The sequence below is a fragment of the Fringilla coelebs genome, assembly GCF_963513975.1.
Source record: "Fringilla coelebs genome assembly, chromosome: 17".
Taxonomy (NCBI): domain Eukaryota; kingdom Metazoa; phylum Chordata; class Aves; order Passeriformes; family Fringillidae; genus Fringilla; species Fringilla coelebs.
Window position 1 is genome coordinate 12,630,751 of NC_140043.1, and position 17,887 is coordinate 12,648,637.

Consider the following 17,887-nt stretch of genomic DNA (forward strand, 5'->3'; position numbering starts at 1 on the left):
CAGCAACTTGTATCAGTCTCATTATGCTGTTTATACACACACAGAGCGATGCCGTCCCATTGGTATTACACTGCTAATTGGAATTACTACTTTCAGAAAGAAAAAGTCAGTTTAAAGGCCAAAGGAGAAGCGTGGTTTCAATGTATACAACAGCATTTATTTCTTTACCGAGGTCCATTGGATTTATAATTACAAATCCATTCTAACCTGTCAAAGCATTTATCAATGTATTTAATCAATACAGTACTCTTACATTGCTCTTTTGCTGTCAGGTTTCACAAATGAATACTGTCTTAACGTAATGAAAATAGACTGCATCTGGCATAAACCCACCTGAAATGGCTTCTGGGAAGGTTCCAGCCAAGGATGGAATGGCCACCTGCCTCATTCTTTCCAGCCATTCAGTGTTTCCCTATATAGGTGTGAAATTACAGGTTTGTGGCATATGCCGAACTGGGGACTTATTCTAGAGTTTGACCGAAATGCAACTATGTGACCTTTACTTTGCAATAAACACAATCCATAAATTTTGCAGATATTTGAGGAGAGGATCCTGGAAAGTAGAAACAACCAGAAAATCTAGTGGTAGCTATGATTCTGGGCCTTTGTAGATCAAAGATTCTTCTTTTTCCTTCTGTTCTTTCTTTTCTGGTTCAGCAATAGGTAAGCCAAGAATGTCTGCAACAAATATCTCTGCTGTGATTTCTGCTGGAATGTCTTCTTCAGTCAAAGCTGCTGCACCTGGAGAGCAGTAGCACAAGACACACAGCAGCAATGTCAGAATTGCTTTCCAGTAAAATTTATAAGCAACAATAAGTGAATGAAATGTTTTTAAAGATATACAAAAGGATCATGACAAAGTGATGGTTTACTAGCTTGATACTTTATGTGTTTATATCGGGGATTAAACCTGTCAAATCTGTGTGTCTCACCTTGCAGCAGCTCCCTGCCTCAGAGGAGTCATGGGACAACTTTAACACTTGGTCGATTTGTTGGGATTTAGGATCCTGAGGGATCCAGGGATTTCAAAGTTCCCTTTGGGAGCAGCACCTTTGCTCCATGGGGCCGATTGCCAGTGACCCTAAACAGATTCTGTTCCAAACTGGTGGGGACTGGGACATGAATTGTACAAAAATGCAGTTCCAATTACAATGGGCAATTAAATTCAGCCACTTGGCTCAAATCAATGCTATAATTTGCTGTTCCAGGCTGGTGTGGACTGGGACATAAATTGCAGCCAAATGTGGTCGTTACCAACAGCTCTGCTACAATGGGCACTGTGGCCTGGGTGAAACCAGCACTGGGATTTCCCTGTGTGTTTCTAATTTCAGTTCCAGCCAGCAGATAAACAGCAATGTAATCTTGTCAGGCCCCAGTTATAGTTCATTGTCCATTTATTTTTAGATACACCCATGCAATTGCTGTGGGGATGAAGGACAGTCTGTAGCTCTGTGACTATTTTTGCAATCCCATCTGAGCAGTTTTGACAGCTCTTGGCCTAGCAGGGTAAATGGGTTTGAAGTTTAAATTATTCCATTTGGGAATTGAAACAATCCTGCTTCTGTGCGGTGTGGAATGCTAATCCTGTACCTGTGGGAGGGTAGGTGTCCTGTTCAGATCCTTCTTTCCTGGGTCTCTTGCCCAGCAGGGTGATCAGACACTCAGCCAGCTCATCCTCTGTCATCTGCTCCCCTGTACAAACAGAGCACCACCAGCCCGTGGGTTGTGGGGTCAAGAGCACAAAAACTCAAAAGCAATGCAAATTAAACTAAACAGGACAGTTCAAAAGAGGATCTGGCTTCTCTGAGATATGGACAAATACACTGCCAACTGAAACACATGATCCCAACACAGGAAAATGTTGATCCTAAGGAAAACTGTTCTTCCCTATAGCATTTTGGGGGAAAATGTCAATCAAAGGGAAAAATTCTGATGCAGACACCTCTATTAGCAACACTGCAGTTGCAGGGGCTTGAGCTTCTATTCCCACTGGAGAATTCCTGGCACAGACCACAGTCCATGTAGCCATTTTCACGCAGAGGAAGAGAAAGGTGGAGAAAAGTCTTGATTTAGTATCTTGAAATAACATGGGCATAACACTTGTTCCCAGTTAGTGGCTGGCTCATGCCCTGGAGCATGAGGTTATAGATCTGTTATGAAACTGTTCTATCTGATGCACCTATTTATGGATGTTCACACCATCTGTATAAATAGCTAACCTTTCTCACACTGGTTGAATCCGTGGTTTCCAAGGATCTTTGTGGCAAGGAGTCTTGCCAAGTGATGTACTCAGTAAACCAGCATTTCTCTTTACCTGTTTTAATGCTCAGCTATACTTTTACACCAGAAGTAAGACAACAGAAGTTTGTTATTAGCACTCTATGGCACTGACCAGAAGCATATTAACAGCTGCATTTATGGTGTTCTCCCTGATTCAGCTCAGCTAAATCATCCCATCTTTTCAGTCTTTCACACAGGTACAGCCCAGGACCAATTTCATCCCTCCTTTCTTGTCTCCCTTTTATCAGTTTTATACTACTTTTCCAGAGCTGTGTGACTGGAAAAGTGAACAGCAATTCAGATAAGGGCACACTGGGAGAAGGATACATTTTACCAAGATCCATACTTATCATTTAACAGCTGAGATACCTCAGGCCAGCAGAGATTTCCAGAGCAGTAAAAGAAGCACAGCTGGGACAAGACATGTGATTATTCAATTTAAAATCTTAAGGCAGGTGGCTCCTCACGCCTGCCCTGGTTACCAGGTTCTCATTCCAGAATCATTTCTTGCTGCAGGGAAAAAGTTCTGAAATTGCAGGCAGAACTAGCAAGCATAAAACTGATATTAGAAACAAAATAACTCACCTCTGCACTGAAGCAGTGACAGGAAGTCTCCTCTGTCAATAACTTTGTCTCCCTTCTTGTTATCATAACCAAGAACCTGAAATGCTCGTTGTATGGTTTTCATTGACAAGCCAAGTGCAGGTCGATGATTTATATAAAGTTTGATAAAATCATCTAAATTTATTTTTGTCACTTCTTCTCCAGTATCTGCATACTTGCTGAATTTTACTTCATTTATCATTTCTTCAGTCTAAAGATCAAGACAAGGCAGATTGTTACATGTTTTATTTTGCAGAGCATGGGGCCGGTTTCCGATCCCGTGAATGCCAACGTCCCCAAACCGTGCATGTGTTAGTGCCACGGGTGCATCCCAGGAGGAAGCTGCACTCAGCAGCTGAGGATGGGAAGGAATGGCCAACAGTTACACATCTGCTGACATGACAAAAACAAGTAAAGATGGGGGTTACACACACAGAGTCATTTTAGATTTCCTCTCTTGTGACAGGCACTCAGTGACCCTGCAGCTGTTACCTGCACCTTGGGCACAGCTGTGTCTCCACTGTGGGGTCCCAACAGAACCAGGCTGCACAACCTGACTGGATAAAAAACGTGATCTTCCCCTGCTCTTCCCTGTGTCTAGGGCAGTTCAGGCACTGCACAAGCCAAACCCAAAATGTGCTCAGTGGGGCTGACACCCTGCACTGCTGGATCCCCCATGCTCCTCTCAGACAAACAGGCAAGCACCGGCTGTGCTGGATACCAGCGGTTTTCCTGAAGTCTGGTGCTGTGAGTCAGCCCATTTGGCAGCTGTGCAGATGTGTGTCCAAAAGGCAGCATCTGCTCCATGCCTTCATTGTCCTTGCAGCCCCTTCAGAGATACACGGGCAGCAGAGAGACGCCGGGAGAATTCCCGGTGCCAACACGTACCAGGCCTGCTGCTCCCCGGGAAGGGAAGCTGATGCAAGATCTCCCCAGGGAGGACTTTGCATTCAGCCTTGGGCCTTTGTCCTTGTGTCACAAGTTTTTCCACTGAATGAAGCCCAGGGAAGAGAGAAATCTCAGCCTTATATTTTTCCTGTGGCGAATGTCACGTCAAGCAAGTACAGTCATTTTCACTCGGCTCTGGCTGATCTGGGATTAGGTTTTATATCAACCCCACTGAACTACAAAAGAAAAACATCAATTCCCAAAAGCTTTGCTAGTCAGCCCAAGCTGCCTTTTCTCCCTCCTGCTTTTCTTTTATTAAAACACTCTAGAGAGAGAGAGGCACCTTCTCTCTGGATTTATTACTGATTGTAGGTTGCCTGGTTTCACAACAGCTCAGCACCTCTGTTTCCATACCTGAAATGCTGTTTATATTATAATTTGGGGAAGTGTGGGGCATTATCAGTTATTATTCCAGAGACATTTCCCAACAGAATATGTTCTCTGTGTCCTCAAGAGGCAAAAATTTAATAACCAAGGAGAAGATCTAACACAGTATGAAGAGATAACACCTCAACTTGACACCAGGGCAAAGCAGCCCCAGCTCAGACAAACACTTGCTGGTTGTGGGGGCTCCCAAGTGAGTCAGTTTGGTGGCAGCTGTGGCAGCGGTCCTGCCTCTGGTGGCTCTCCTGGCAGAGCATCCCTGGGCAGATGGGGTGGCACAGACTCACAGCAGTGCCTCAGCAGCCTGTGGGGTGCTGTGCCATGGAAGAGGTGAGCACAGTCTCCCCTGCAGAAAGGCTGAGGGAGTGCAGTGATGCACCTCCTCTCCTGGGAGAGCCTCTCCTGCGGTGAGGGCTGAAGCTGGTGCTCAGAGGCCGTTATTCAAATCCCCTTGCTTCAGATTGAGTCATGCCAGGTTACACATTACAAATGAGGTTTGTGTACAGTACAAACTGCCTTGGAGAAACAGAGACACAAAGGGAAGAAGCAGCACCCTTATTAAATCAGTTTTCTCTGCTGTAAAATTTTGACCCTGAGGTTGCCTTGTTGAACAGCTCTGAGCTGTCAGGCTCCAGGCTTGCTCAGCCTTCTTCTGCAGTTGCCCAACTTGCTAGCAAGGAAACTTTTTTAGGAATTTTCTGCCAGATTCTGAGCACTACTATATTGATGCAGACCAGATAAAAGTTCATTGACAGCCAATAAATATATCCCAGAGCCATCCAGAATCTGGCCCTTAGAACACTTAGGAATTGCAATCAGTCTTGCTCTTTCTTCTTTTAATAACAACAATAAAAACAGCTGACCAACCTCTTCTTCTGATGGATAAAATCCTATTGCTCTCATTACAGAAGGAATTTCCTCCAAGGGAATATGTGTTGACACCTGTCTGGTCTCCAGTGTTTTGATACCTTGGCTGCACAGCTGTACATAGTAAAAATAGTCCTCCAGTTCCTGCCAAGGATTCAAACAAACAAATTTGCAAATTTCAGTTACCAACAGGCACAGAAGATAAGGCTCCTTTTAGGGTTTACTAACAGCCATCTCAATGAGATTGCTGGACAAAACATAAAGAAATGTCAGGCCTGTATAAGTTAAAGTCCAACCAGATGTGCCCCGGCAGCGTTCACAGTGAGCATAATTACCCTGAAGAATTTGCCTTCTCTGCCGCCATCCAGGAGGTTGTAGAATGGGATCAAGTCCTCCCCACCCAGGAAAGCAGCAGCATCCAAGGCACTGGCAGAAGTGAAGGAAAGAAGGTACAGGAAGGGTTCATGTGAGGAGAGCTTTCATGGTTCCCTTTCTAGGCATTGTTCACAGACACTTGCAATAAATAAAATCCCTGGGCCTCAGAATTCAGGAAAGAAAAGCACTGCCTTGAACCTTGTGCTATTTTATCATCAGCTGCATTTCTACAGCATATTTCATACCCAGGTTTTACATACAATAGCACAGTGTGGGAATTAATTATTACTGAATGGTTCTCTTGTTTAGTGGAATGAGTACAGGGCTGGGAGCCAGGAGCTTTTCCATGGACTTGAACTTGGTGTCTGGCATTTGGCTTTTCTGCTTCCTTATAGAGACATTGAGGGAGATGAATTAGCTAGATCAGCATTTTCAACATGCAGAGAAGGCTGGGGCTTGGTGTTTGCAATAAACCACACAACTCCCTGTTCCTTGATCCCACACATTTTTCCCCAATAACTCAGTGCAATCCATTACCCGACTTCCTCCGCCGTGGCGGGCGACGGAGTCGCAGGTGCAGTTTGCATTAAACTGAAAGCGCCTGAGTAGCCACCTCTTTGTTTCAATTTCATAGGCAGTTGGAGCCAAAAGAATCCCTTTGGCTTGTGCAGATGTAAAAAGAAACCAAGCCTGGAAGTGCAATCATGGCATAGCACTGCCACATAATACCCCACGCCTGGCAGCCAGGCTGCAGCTTTCACACACACCTCTGTAGTGCTGCTTCCACTGGGGTTTTTCTGCAAGCTTCATGCTTTTTTCATAATTAAGTTATTTGGGTATTAAACACAGCGGAGATTCACAAGATGCCAGAAGCAGCAATAAAATGATAATTAGCTCATCAAAAACTTCGCTCCAAAAACAAATTACATAGAAATTCAATGTTGCCTGGACTCTGGCCAACCATTATAAAGAAGGATCATTTATATTCTATTGCCTTCCTTAAAATGTCGCTTATCCTGACCCCCGACTGTTTAAGCCACACAAAGTGGAAAAGAAAATAAATAAACCCATTGCTTTCCCATCCAAGTTTCCTTTGTTCTGGCACATGAAGGTGAGCTGGCTTGGCACTCCTTGGGCTTTACTCAGAGCAAATGGTACCTGCAAAATGTGTTCCTTGCAGGACCAGCATATGCCTTAACCACAAAGCTTTGGTCCTAGGAAGGTGAAGAGCAGTGGTGTTTCCCAGGTGCACACCTAATGGTAATCATAGGAACAAGAGCTAAAAGCCAGATCCCATGGAGTTATTTCCCAGAAACCAGGAGACAGAGTGCTCTGTCCTAGGAGGGTGTTGTGCAGGAAAAAAGAAAACCAAAACAATATAGCACACACTGAGGGAAACCATGTCTATCCTAACATGTCTCTCCACACTATCCTAACTCTGCCATGGACTAAGCTCCCTTCTCAGTCCCTGAAGTGTGAAGTGGTTCCATGGTGACCTGGCAGTTTTCATGCCATTCCCAGCTGCCTTGCTCCATTTCTATGTACAAAGGTATCTATTGGGCACCTGCAGCCATGAGGGGAGAGTCTGTGCCCCAAACATGTATTGCATTGAGCAGCTTTGGTCCTTGACATGCCAAGAAATCAAAATATCTATCCTGCCTTTGCTGTGTTACCCTCCTGTCCTGTGGGAGTACATCTGGCACCACTGCCCAAGGGATCTGGCAGGGGGAAGCCTGCAGAGGACAGTGTAAGAAACCTGGCAGGATTCATCACTGATACTCTGGGCCAGAGCCTGGAGATCCTTGCTTGTTAAAGCAGCCTCCACTCTTCAACCACCCCATTTATTGCAGGCCATTTATTCATGTAAGCAAAGCTTTATAGGATAAAGGTGGCTTGTCCTAAATCCATTCTTCAAGCACAGGGGGGATTTCCCAGCAAATTCCTATTCCATTTGGAGAGCAGACACTTTTGTATCAGCAGCTGCCCTGTGTGCTCCTCCTGCAGCCAGTGCTGCTCCTCTGGTCCCTGCCTAACCCTGACAATCTCCCATCACACTGGCCAGGCCCTCACAAGTATCACAAAATCCTCTGCCCAACTTCTTACCATTTGGGCACCGTTTCCCAGACTGGAGTGTTGTTCAGGCACTGTGGCCACCCCTGTGAGGTTTGCAGGCTTAATCCCTCCTACATCACAGACAGGGGAACAAAACTCCCAAAAATACATCCTTCCTTGTTGTATTGCACTACATAGTCTATTTAGTTGTTGATTTGCGCTGGGTGATTGAAGATTTGCACAGATATCTTTTTATCTGATTCCTACACCTCCTCTTTCAGCTGCCCCCCCCACATAGCTGCTTGGGGCCCAATGGGTCAATCAAGCAGCTGTGGGAAGCAGTAACAAGATTCCTTTCCCTTTCCTGCCATAACTCACTGTAGGTTGACCTTCCATTTCATAAACGTGCGCTCCTTGCCCCCGGCTGTGAAGACATAACGCCCATCGTGGGAGACGGCAAAGTCAGCGGCACCGTCGGGGTGGCAAATGAAGGCTGAGGACTTGTGGGGGTTGCCATCAACAGGCAGCATCTGCAAGCCCACCTGTAAGGGAAGAGGGCGTCTGGGAGGCCTTGGGGTCCCACTGGGGCAGTGCCACACCTCTTCCCCAGGAGCTTGCTCAGCTCTCAGGCAGGACCAGCCTGCATGTGGTTTCATTTTCAAGGGAATTCCCAAGGGCCCACCAGTTCTGCAAGGGGGGGGCTCTTGTACAGCTGGGCAGGTGGGGCTCCATACCTTGTCCTTTGTAATGTACACCAGGTAGTGTTGCTGGGGGTCCGCAGAGCTTGTCCTAGGAAGGATTTGTATCTTCTCCAAGGGGGAGCCATAGGTTGGTCCCAAAAGTGTCTTTCTAAAGGCAAGCAATGTATTTATCCACTCTAGGCCGCCCAAAACATTCTTCCCCTCTGAACAGCTGTTGTGTGAAAGGTTGGGAGGTATGGGAGTTGTGCAGAGGCTTTGTACTACTGGCTGAGAGAATAGAATAGGACAGGGTCCCTGGCTAGAAGGGACTACACTGGGGCTCAAAAATTAATTTAGTGCTCAGACATAATTGTGCTTTGCTCATGTGGACTCCGATATCTTTATCTGATGTCTAACTGCTACATCTCAGGTCCAACATAGTGAGCAGACCAAGATCCACCTGCAGCCACAACTTGCTAAATGACACATCAGGGAACAGCAGTGTGGGCATAAGAATGGAGTGACCTGAGGGCTCTAGAGCCATCCCAAGATCTGCGTCACAGATGGAAAATCACATGCTCATGGGTGGGAGTATGGTATTAGACCAAGGAGAACACAGGGTCAGGAGGAGGCTCCCAGGCAATGGTAGGCCTGAATCAATCCTCTACCTGCACATTTTGGTTGTCGTGTTGTAGAGCTTCATTTTGTAGCAGTTGTTGGCAGTGAGGAAAAAGGGCTCGGTGCTGAGCTGTGGGTACCAGGTCAAGCACAGGGGCACTGCAACCTGCTCCAGCCTGTCCCTGTGTGTGACCACCAAGTGGTCCTTGATGCTGCTCTTCAGGTCATACTCAACCTGGAGGGAAGACAAGGAAACACATCAACTTCCATATGGTCTGCCCTGCACCCTTGACCTTGTGGATTCACTGGATTTGCGTCTCCTGGAGAAGCCACAATAGGAGAGCCTCAGCAGCAAGAACAGGCTGAGAAACAACTCCCAGCAACAGAGCTGGTGGGGAGAAGGTTGGGAGCCATGGAATCAAACATGGAGTCTCCTTTGATGGCCTTGTCCAGCCCCACCCCTTTAAACACAAATCCTCACTGTCCTTTAAACTTTTGTATCAACCCACCAGCTGCCGGTCCTCCCCGAGGCTCAGCAGCCTGGGCTCGTTGCTGTCTGAGTGGACCCCAAAGAGGATGCCCCGGATGGGTTTGTAGTGGGAGACCAGCCCTGCCAGGTGTTCCCAGCATCTGCTCCCATTCTGCAGGACTCTCTTGTAAACAGTCACTGAATAATTCTCATCCTGCAACAACAGCACAAAAATCAAAGAGGGAAATCTTTTTCTTTGTACAGATCATCATCAGTTGCTACAACCTCTGAGCCAAACTGCTTCAACACTGCCTCAGTACTTCTACAGCAAGACATGGGATTGAGGGAGCAGCCCTCTCCCAGAGCAGCAGCCAGGAGGAAATCCCTGCTCCAGCCCCTTCTTCAGATGGATGCAGAGCTAAGCCTCGTCACTAAAGTTAGGGACTGGGCGCTACTAGCAGAGGTCTACGGAGCCGCTGTGACTGGTGACGTTTTTACAGAGTGACTCTTCAAACCAGGAAAAGCATTTAGGAGTCAGGAAGCCCCAGGGGAGGAACAGCCCTCTGCCCTGCTCACTCTGCATTTCAGAGTCGCCAAGCCCCAGGGGAGGAACAGCCCTCTGCCCTGCTCGCTCTGTGCCTGCAGGATGGCCGGCAATTCCCAGTCCCTCCCAAAGCTGCCCCGCTAGCAGCGCGTGTAAATCACCGGAAAAAACAAGCTTACAGCGGTTGCGAGGTACTTGGAATCGTGAGAGAAGCTGATGTGAGTCACGGGACCTTGCGAGCACTGGAATGCGTCGCAGATGGAGTGAAGGGAAATTGCATCAAGGATGTAAACGCTTCCATCAGTAAAACCAGCGGCCAGCAAATGACCTGGAAAGCAGACCAGAAACCTCTCCCGACACCATCACTCCTCCCAGGAAGGCCAATGCTTGGCACATGGTCAGGTCACAGGGCTGGGATACCTTCAGGATCATAGGATAAGCACTGGATGCCAGCCTCAGTGAATATCCTGCTAACGAGGTACTGGGTCTGCTTGTATTCCCACACCTTCAGCAGCCCACAGTGACTCCCCACAGCCACGAGTGGCTCCTGAGGGTGGCAGGCAATGGCATTCACAGCTTTCTTCGCCTCTGTCATGATTCTTTCAAAGTTTGTGCTGTCTGTTGCAACATGGAACATGGTTGCATCAGAGGTTGAAAGGATAAAGTTCCTGTTTAGTGTGAGAGAAACAGAATTTGATGAATCAGACCAACTGGCTCATGTCCCTGCAAGCTATATTACACATCAGTCTCTTTTTGGCAAGTTTGTGGGACAATCACTTATATTTGTGATACACAGTATGCAAGCGCTCCTTGACCTGGAAGGCAAGTGACACTTTGTATTCATGACCTGGGAAATGGCCAGGGGAAGACACTGGAGCCAGTTCCATTTTCTACTTGGCTGGGCAAGCCAGATGATGAATGACATCTGGGGAGCTCCTGATGTTTGCAAGTCACTGGTGTGTGAGATGGACAAGTGAGCAATTGGAGATAATCTGAATTGCCTTTTCACATGTCCCTGTGCCACCACTGTCAGTGGCTCCACGTTGACCATGCTGCCATGGCCAAGGTCAGAGGGCAGTTTCAGTCCCTGTCTGCTCACTTGGCCACGCTGAGCAGCACAGCAGAGAGATTTCACTGTGTGACTGGTGATGTGTGAAGCAGACAGCAGGATAATTATTCATATTACAGCACAAATATGTACAGTTTCAGTCTGCCTGATTGAGAGTCTGGACCCAGTAAAAGGGACAAGAGAGGATCTCACAGAAATCCCAGAGTGGTTTGAGTAGGAAGGGACCTTAAAGATTATCTTGTTTTGACACCTTTCAATAGACCAGGTTACTCCAAGCCCCATCCAACCTGGCTTTGAACAATTGCAGGCATGGGGCATCCACTGCTTTTCTGGGCAACCTGTGCCAGGACATCACCACCCTCACAGTGAGGAATTTCTTCCTATATCCCATCAAACTCTGCCCTCTGTCAATTTTAGCCATTTTCCCCTTGTCTTGTCATTCCATACCCTTGTCCAAAGTCTCTCTCCAGCTGTTTTGGAGCCCTTGAGGCACGGGAAGGTGCCATAAGGTCTCCTTGGAGCTTTCTCCAGGCTGAGTCTGCACAGACAGACAAGTGGGGAAGCACTGCCTCTTTGCCAGCTGCTCCATCACAGCCACATCGGCACATCTGGCCCAGGCACTGATGGGCTCTGCACCCCTTGCGTGCCTTAGCTGGGCTCTCCAGCCATTCCTAATCCCACCAGCCTCCAGAATGAGCTCAGGCCTTCCCTTTCCCTTTGGGAAACCACACCATCCCCCAGGACACTGCTCCAGGCTGGAGAAGAATCTATCCCACATTGCTCTTTGGAAAACACGCGTGGCTCAGAACAGACGTTGCCAGGAAAGCCTTAACAGGAGCGACAGACGTCGTTTGCAGGCTGGATGGAGCCACAGAGCAGCTTCATCTGGCCTGCAGACTCCCTGTAAATCCTCAGGCACAGCTGCCTCATGCAGAGGGACAGAGAGAGGCTGGTGACCAGTGGGACAACCCTGCCCTGGTGCCACGGCCCCGATTAGCTTGCCAAGCCATGATAAAATCCAACTGGATACAACCATGCCTGGGAAGGGTTTAAGGGGGGATTAAGGGGCCCAGTGAGAGCTGGAGGCTCAGCATCAGCACTGCCTGGTGTGCTGGGTGTGTGACAGAGAAGCTGATCATCCCCGTGCCTGCATGAACACTGTGTCTGTGCCAAGGCATCACCTGGAGCTCAGAGTCTGGGATGTGCTGGAACCCACCCATACTCCCTCCCTCCCTCCCTCCCTCCCTCCCTCCCTCTCCTGCCCAGCAGCCTGGGCACAGGGCTGAATCCTGCTGCAGACCAGGCAGAAGCTCATGGAGCAGCTCTCACTGAGCACCTCCCCAGATTTCAGCTGCAAGGCAAACACAGGAGAAGACCTGGATTGGTAAAGAGACACTCACCTGGTGAGATAAGGCTGGCTGCTGCCTGGGAGGGCACTGGCAGGATCACGAAGGATTGTGGAGAAGGAGATGGACTGGATGGGACCCACTTTGTCATGGCTGTAGATGGTGAGGAGCCGCAACTGCCCATCATAGAATTTAACCTGCCCTTTCACATCACCTGTGGCTATACATCTGCAGGGAAGGGAAAGTTATTAACCAACACGCTGACTGACAACTCCCAAATATTTCTTGGAGAGCATCCTTGGGTGGAAGCAAATCTCTTCCCCATTTCTCTGCACAAGCACACGGGCAGAGCCCTGCACAGATGTGCAGGAGAAAGCCAGGGTTGTGCAGAAATCAGCGGTTCTGCTGTAACCCTGCCGTGTCCCCAAGGCTGTCGCGGCGTTTAGTGGCTGTCTGCTCCCTCTGCCGGTAGCAGCCAGGAGGCTGAGCCACTGTCTGAGTTATCCCAGGGGAGCTGACATCACATCACGACGACTTTTCAACTACATTTCCACCCCCGGACAAATCCATTGCTGGAAAAATACTCATAAACCAGCAGCACTTTCCTGCATGAGTGACCATTCTGTCAAGTGACTTAAAACTCCAACATTTATCTCTGCCACTCTTACAGCTGAGCTACCTGAGGACTGTACCTACTGAAAAGGGCTGCCCCATTACCTGTCCAACACCTGGAGCACGGTAAGACTGTCCTCCTGCATTGTCACCACCTTGGTGGCTGTCACTCCGTGGGGTTTGGCCGGCAGTTCCTCGGGGAGGCTGCGGGGATCGTGCATGTCCCACACCACCAGCTTCCCGGCCGACGTGCCCGTCAGAGCTTGGGTGTTGTTAAAATGGAAAACTGACTGGCTGAACTGTCCCACCAGGCACTTGAAGGTCTGTGGAGACAGCAGCCAGGATGTGCTTTCATCTCAGAGCTGGCTCTGCCCTCCTCAACAGAGAGATTGGCATTCCCTCATGGCATTCCCTTCCTGTCCCATAGCAGGACAGGAGCCCCAGGAGAAAATGCAGTGGAGCACTTTGGAGAGAGAGCTCTGCTTGAGCTCAGCTTGGGCACACCTGGCTTGTCCCTGTCTGAGGGGGACAGGCTGGGGCCAGGGCCACTGTTTTTGTGTAAGGGGATGGGGAGGGACAGTGCTGCTGCCAGCAGGAAAGCCAAGAGGGTGACATGCTATGGTCCCTCCCTCTGTGCTCACCTGATTGCTCAGGAATGGTGTCCCATACTGCAAACCAGAATCATCCTGGGGAAAGCAGAGAAAACATCCAGGACAGGGATTTTAGAACCAACCAGCATGTCCCCTCCCCACCATCTGGGCACTGGCCCAAGCAGGAAAGGCTCCAAGGTCTTCCAGAGAGCACCAAACATCCTCTCCTTCCACCTGTGCTTCTTTCCAAAAGCTGCTGAATGGCACAAGGCCCATGGGAAAGCAGGAGTGGGAGAGGTGAAGAGCATCCCTGCCACAGCTGGGCCTGACCAGTGGGGAGTGGAGGGAGTGTGATACTCTGTCCAGACCACTTTGGGATCTGGCAAGGGCAGGGAGCAGGGAAGGGACAGATCTGCAGAGTGACCCCAGCTGTGGACAGACACCCAGCTCCTGAGCCCCCCTGCCACCTTCTTTTTGGCACCAGAAACATGACTTCCCATGTCCCTACTTACCCACAGGTAAAATATCACTTGGGTTTTGCTGTTGCTGACAAACTCATGGGGATTCTGAGGGTTAAAAATGACATAATCCTGAAATTCAAAGAATTGCATTAGCACCAAGCTGAGCAATGCTTTCTGCTTACTCTTCCATCCAAAACCACTGCTTTTATCCAAAACCACCTCACCAGCTGCACTGAACTGAAATCAGAGGACACCCCATGCCTGTCAGGCATTAGAGGAACAGGGATGAGCCTTTGGGATGCTCTGCTGCATCAGAGGGCCCCAGGGATGGGGTGTGATCCTGCCTCCCATGGGGGTACCAGGGGGAGCAGGTGAGGATGGAGCTGCCCAGCCCAGCCCCTCTGCCCCCCTTGGCATGGTCACTCACCTGATACCCAAACTCAGGCTTCAGCTCTGTGCTGCACGTGGGTTCCCCTGTGAGCAAAGTCCATCTCCAAACACAAACTTTCTGAAAGAGAAGGGGAGAAGAATCCAAGGAACATACTCCTGTGGCTCTGTGGAGGTTTGGGGAGCCAGGTGAATCCCATTCCCCACTGCAGGGGATGGTGTGGCCTAAAAGACTGGAGCAGACTAAAGCCCAGCAGAGCCTGGCAGCTGAAGGCTTAATTTCAGGAAATAATGCTAGAAATTACTTAGATGAAAGTGATGAAGTCAGAAGCTTTTATCCCAAATTAAGATCCATTTTCCCAACTCTGCAGCATTCACTTTAATGAAATCCAGGTCTGTCTTCTAATGGCTCAGCAAAAACAAAGCATCACTCTGCAAACCCGCTCTCCCCATCTGAATTCCCACCTCCCCTATGGTGCACTGCAAAAAACTTCCAGCTCTCTATCCTGCAAAGCTGTGAAAGAGGAGATATTCTCTTCACCTGCACAGGAGCAGCACTAATGGTCACCAAATACTTGGCATCGTGGGAAATGGCAATGGCACAGACCCCGTCCTCCGAGCGACTCCTGAAGATGGTGCGCACGGGAACCCTACGGAGCAGAGATCCCATGGGTGCTCCTGGCAGCACAGGGGGCTCCAGGCAGTCACCTGGCAAAGCCTCTGGCACAACCTACCCATCCTGGTCTGTGTGGAAGAAGGGATAGAGGAAAGGAGGCTGCCAACACTGGTGCTGCCACAGGCTGGTGCTCAATGTCCCCTCCATCCCTTCCTCCCAAGAAAATGGCACTGGGAAACAACTCACCAGGGGTCTTTGATGGAGGTGTGATGTACAGCATGGAGGTGTGATGTAATGAGTCTGGGGGAGCTCAGCCCCATCTCAGTGTCCCACGAGTGTGGGTGATACAAAGACAATGAAGGACTTGGTTTGATTTTGGTTCCTTTGCTGCTTTTTAGTCTGTCCCTGTGTTCTCCCATTTTATTCTCAGCTGAGACTGGAGTCAGTCCTGAGTGATTTACTGGACACAGGGAGTTTCAAAAGAGGAGGTTCCTGGGAGCTTACCCAGAGTAGGAGTCCCACACGATGATCATAGCATCTGGCCCTAGGTCAGCAGTCGCAACCCAGCGTTTGTCTTCACTCACACACAGGCAGGAGATGACATTTGTGTGGCCCTGGGGGAGGGAAGCAGCAAAGTGCCTTGGAGGCTGCAAACCTGGGGCAGTTCTGTTCATACCTTTTGTATGGGCTGTCCTGGGTTTGGTTATAGGTGACCCCTGAGCACAGGGCACCAGAAAGAGAAATGGAGAAAGGAGGTTCAGGAGAAGGGGAGGAAGAGGGGGATGCTCAGCTGTGCCAGACCTGCAGGTGGGACTGCTTGTTCCTCAGGATGTCGTGGATGACCACTGTGTGGGAGGATACATAGAGGAGCACCCGGTCCTCCCCGTCCATCAGGCTGTGCACAGCCAGGCTGCTGTTGTAGCCAAACACCCAGGACAGGCCCTGCAGGGAAGAGACAGCTCCTGGCTCTCAGCAGCCAGGACAAAAAAGGCACACGAGGTCTGTGGGGTGATGGAAGAGAGTGGGGCAGGAGTGCTGGGTGCCACGTGGACCACCCTGGTGGCGCTGTGCCCGCTGGTACTCACAAGGGGGTAAAGGCTGCTGTCCCTGTTCTTCCGGAACAGCATCCCCGGCGTGGCTGCCCACACCATGCTGGCCGAGCCTTTGTGCCGTGTGTGCTTCTCCCTGTAGCCTGAGAGAGGGCTGGAGATGGCTCCCTTGGACTCAGTGCTCAGAGTCCTTCAGGGACTCCAGCACGCTCCAGGCTTGATGTCCCAGCAGTGCCTTCCCCCAGGGTGCCCTGGCTCCCAGCCCGGGTGCTGGGCAGGGTGTCTGAGATCCCCGTACCTAAAGGAGATGAGCGGGGACAGAATGGTGACTCTTCATTATCCTCTCCTTTCTTCTCCCTGGCAGCAGCAAGGGCAGCCTTGAAAAGGAAGAGAGGTTTTGGTGAGTGCTGGCTCCTGGGCTGGTCTGGATGGGGACTGCCCTCTGGTTACTGGGAATGAACTCCAGCATGTCTCAGATCCCGAGGGCTCTGTTTCCACTGGGATCTGCCCCACACCCTGTCTCAAACAGGACTTTCCACGGTGCTGCCCTCACCTCCTCATGCTGCACATCTGACTCCTGAGCGGTCTGTCTGTCCTGGGACATCTCCCTGGCTCACTGCTTAGTGCTGCTCCTCCCTCAGTGGGTTACTCCAGTGTAACTTCACATGGACCATACATCCACACCTTCACCCTCCTCCCAGGGAGCTGGGGTGTGGAGATGCTCTGAAATACTTCCCCACACACACTCTCCCAGATTTGGCTCTACAGCAACCTGGAATTGGGCACATCAGGAGAAAAGGGCACCTGTGAAGCTGGGAAAGAGGTCCCAGAGCCCCTTCTCAGCTCCCACACGGCACAAACAAGCCCAGTACAGCGATGATTCCAGCTGAGCTCAGGCTCCCTCCCTTGGCTGCCCGCACACCGCGCCGGGCACGGACATTTCCCTTTCGGATGGGGTTTTGTCGCAGCCCCTGTGAGCTCAGAGCTGCTCCTGGGCGGCAGCTGCTTCATCTCCGGCTTCACTGGTCTGGATTTGAGCCAACGCCGAAACCTTGTGCGCAGAAAACTTTCACGGGAGGGGAAAGAGGCCCTGGAAAAACCCTCCCGGGCCTCGGCAGGCCGGACAGGAGCTCGGGAGCGGCCGCCGGGTCTCACCGGGCTCACACGGAACCGTTCCCAAGACCCCTCCAGGCTTCGCTGCCTCCTGCTGTCCCGAGGGACCCTCCGGAGACCCTCCCGAGGACCCCCCCGCTCACCGAGACAGCGATCCCCGCGTCTCTCTGCCTCTGCGACCGCCGTTCCCAGGCAACGGCTGCACCGGCAGCACCGGCTGCGCCACCGGCTGCACCGGGAAACGCCGGGGGAGAGCGGGGGAACCTCCTCATCCTCACCCACTGCACCGGGAAACGCCGGGAGCGAGCGGGGGAACCTCCTCATCCTCACCCGCTGCACCGGGAAACGCCGGGAGAGAGGGGGGAACTTCCTTGTCCCCACCGGCTGCCAGGAAGAGGCAGCACTGGCCCCCGGCCCAAAGCAGGGACCCGGAGGAGGAACATTCAGCCCTTCACCCTGCCCAAGCCTAAATCCCGCTCGTGGCTGTGACAAAGCCCCTGTTGGCATCGCTGGAGCCATTCGGAGCCGAACCCGAGGAATGAGATGAGGGATCTTTACCCAATGCCCCCCACAAGGAGTTTCAGGCAACTCTGCTCCAGTGGCTTCCCTGAGCAGGACAAGCTGAGTCAAAGTGAGAAAAATCATCCCTCAAGCCCTGCCAGTCCCCCACGGTCCCCAGCTCCCTGCCAGGACAGCGCTTGCACAGGGAACCCACTCCCAGGGCTCACTCCAGGCTCTCACTTCACCCCTGCAGAAAATCAGCTCCAAATGCTCCCAGCTGTTGACCTCAGGCTTGCTGTTAAGCTCAAATAATAACAATTTCT

At 50.6% G+C, this 17,887-nt stretch overlaps 1 protein-coding gene across 1 annotated transcript; it reads right to left on the bottom strand.

Moving 5' to 3' along the window:
* Nucleotides 1-286: 286 nt before the first annotated feature.
* On the bottom strand, nucleotides 287-16,554 carry CFAP251 (cilia and flagella associated protein 251; the record flags this gene model as incomplete). The annotated part of the gene is made up of 22 exons (XM_084217344.1): nucleotides 287-741; nucleotides 1,591-1,692; nucleotides 2,866-3,094; nucleotides 5,083-5,226; nucleotides 5,418-5,508; nucleotides 7,888-8,051; nucleotides 8,244-8,358; nucleotides 8,858-9,042; nucleotides 9,317-9,490; nucleotides 10,000-10,148; nucleotides 10,241-10,488; nucleotides 12,290-12,463; nucleotides 12,953-13,170; nucleotides 13,489-13,533; nucleotides 13,950-14,027; nucleotides 14,326-14,406; nucleotides 14,827-14,935; nucleotides 15,406-15,515; nucleotides 15,703-15,843; nucleotides 15,987-16,093; nucleotides 16,249-16,327; nucleotides 16,504-16,554. The coding sequence occupies 22 exons, from the start codon at nucleotides 16,552-16,554 to the stop codon at nucleotides 590-592; spliced, it is 2,946 nt and encodes a 981-aa protein (XP_084073470.1). The 3' UTR covers nucleotides 287-589.
* Between the last annotated feature and the right edge of the window lie 1,333 nt (nucleotides 16,555-17,887).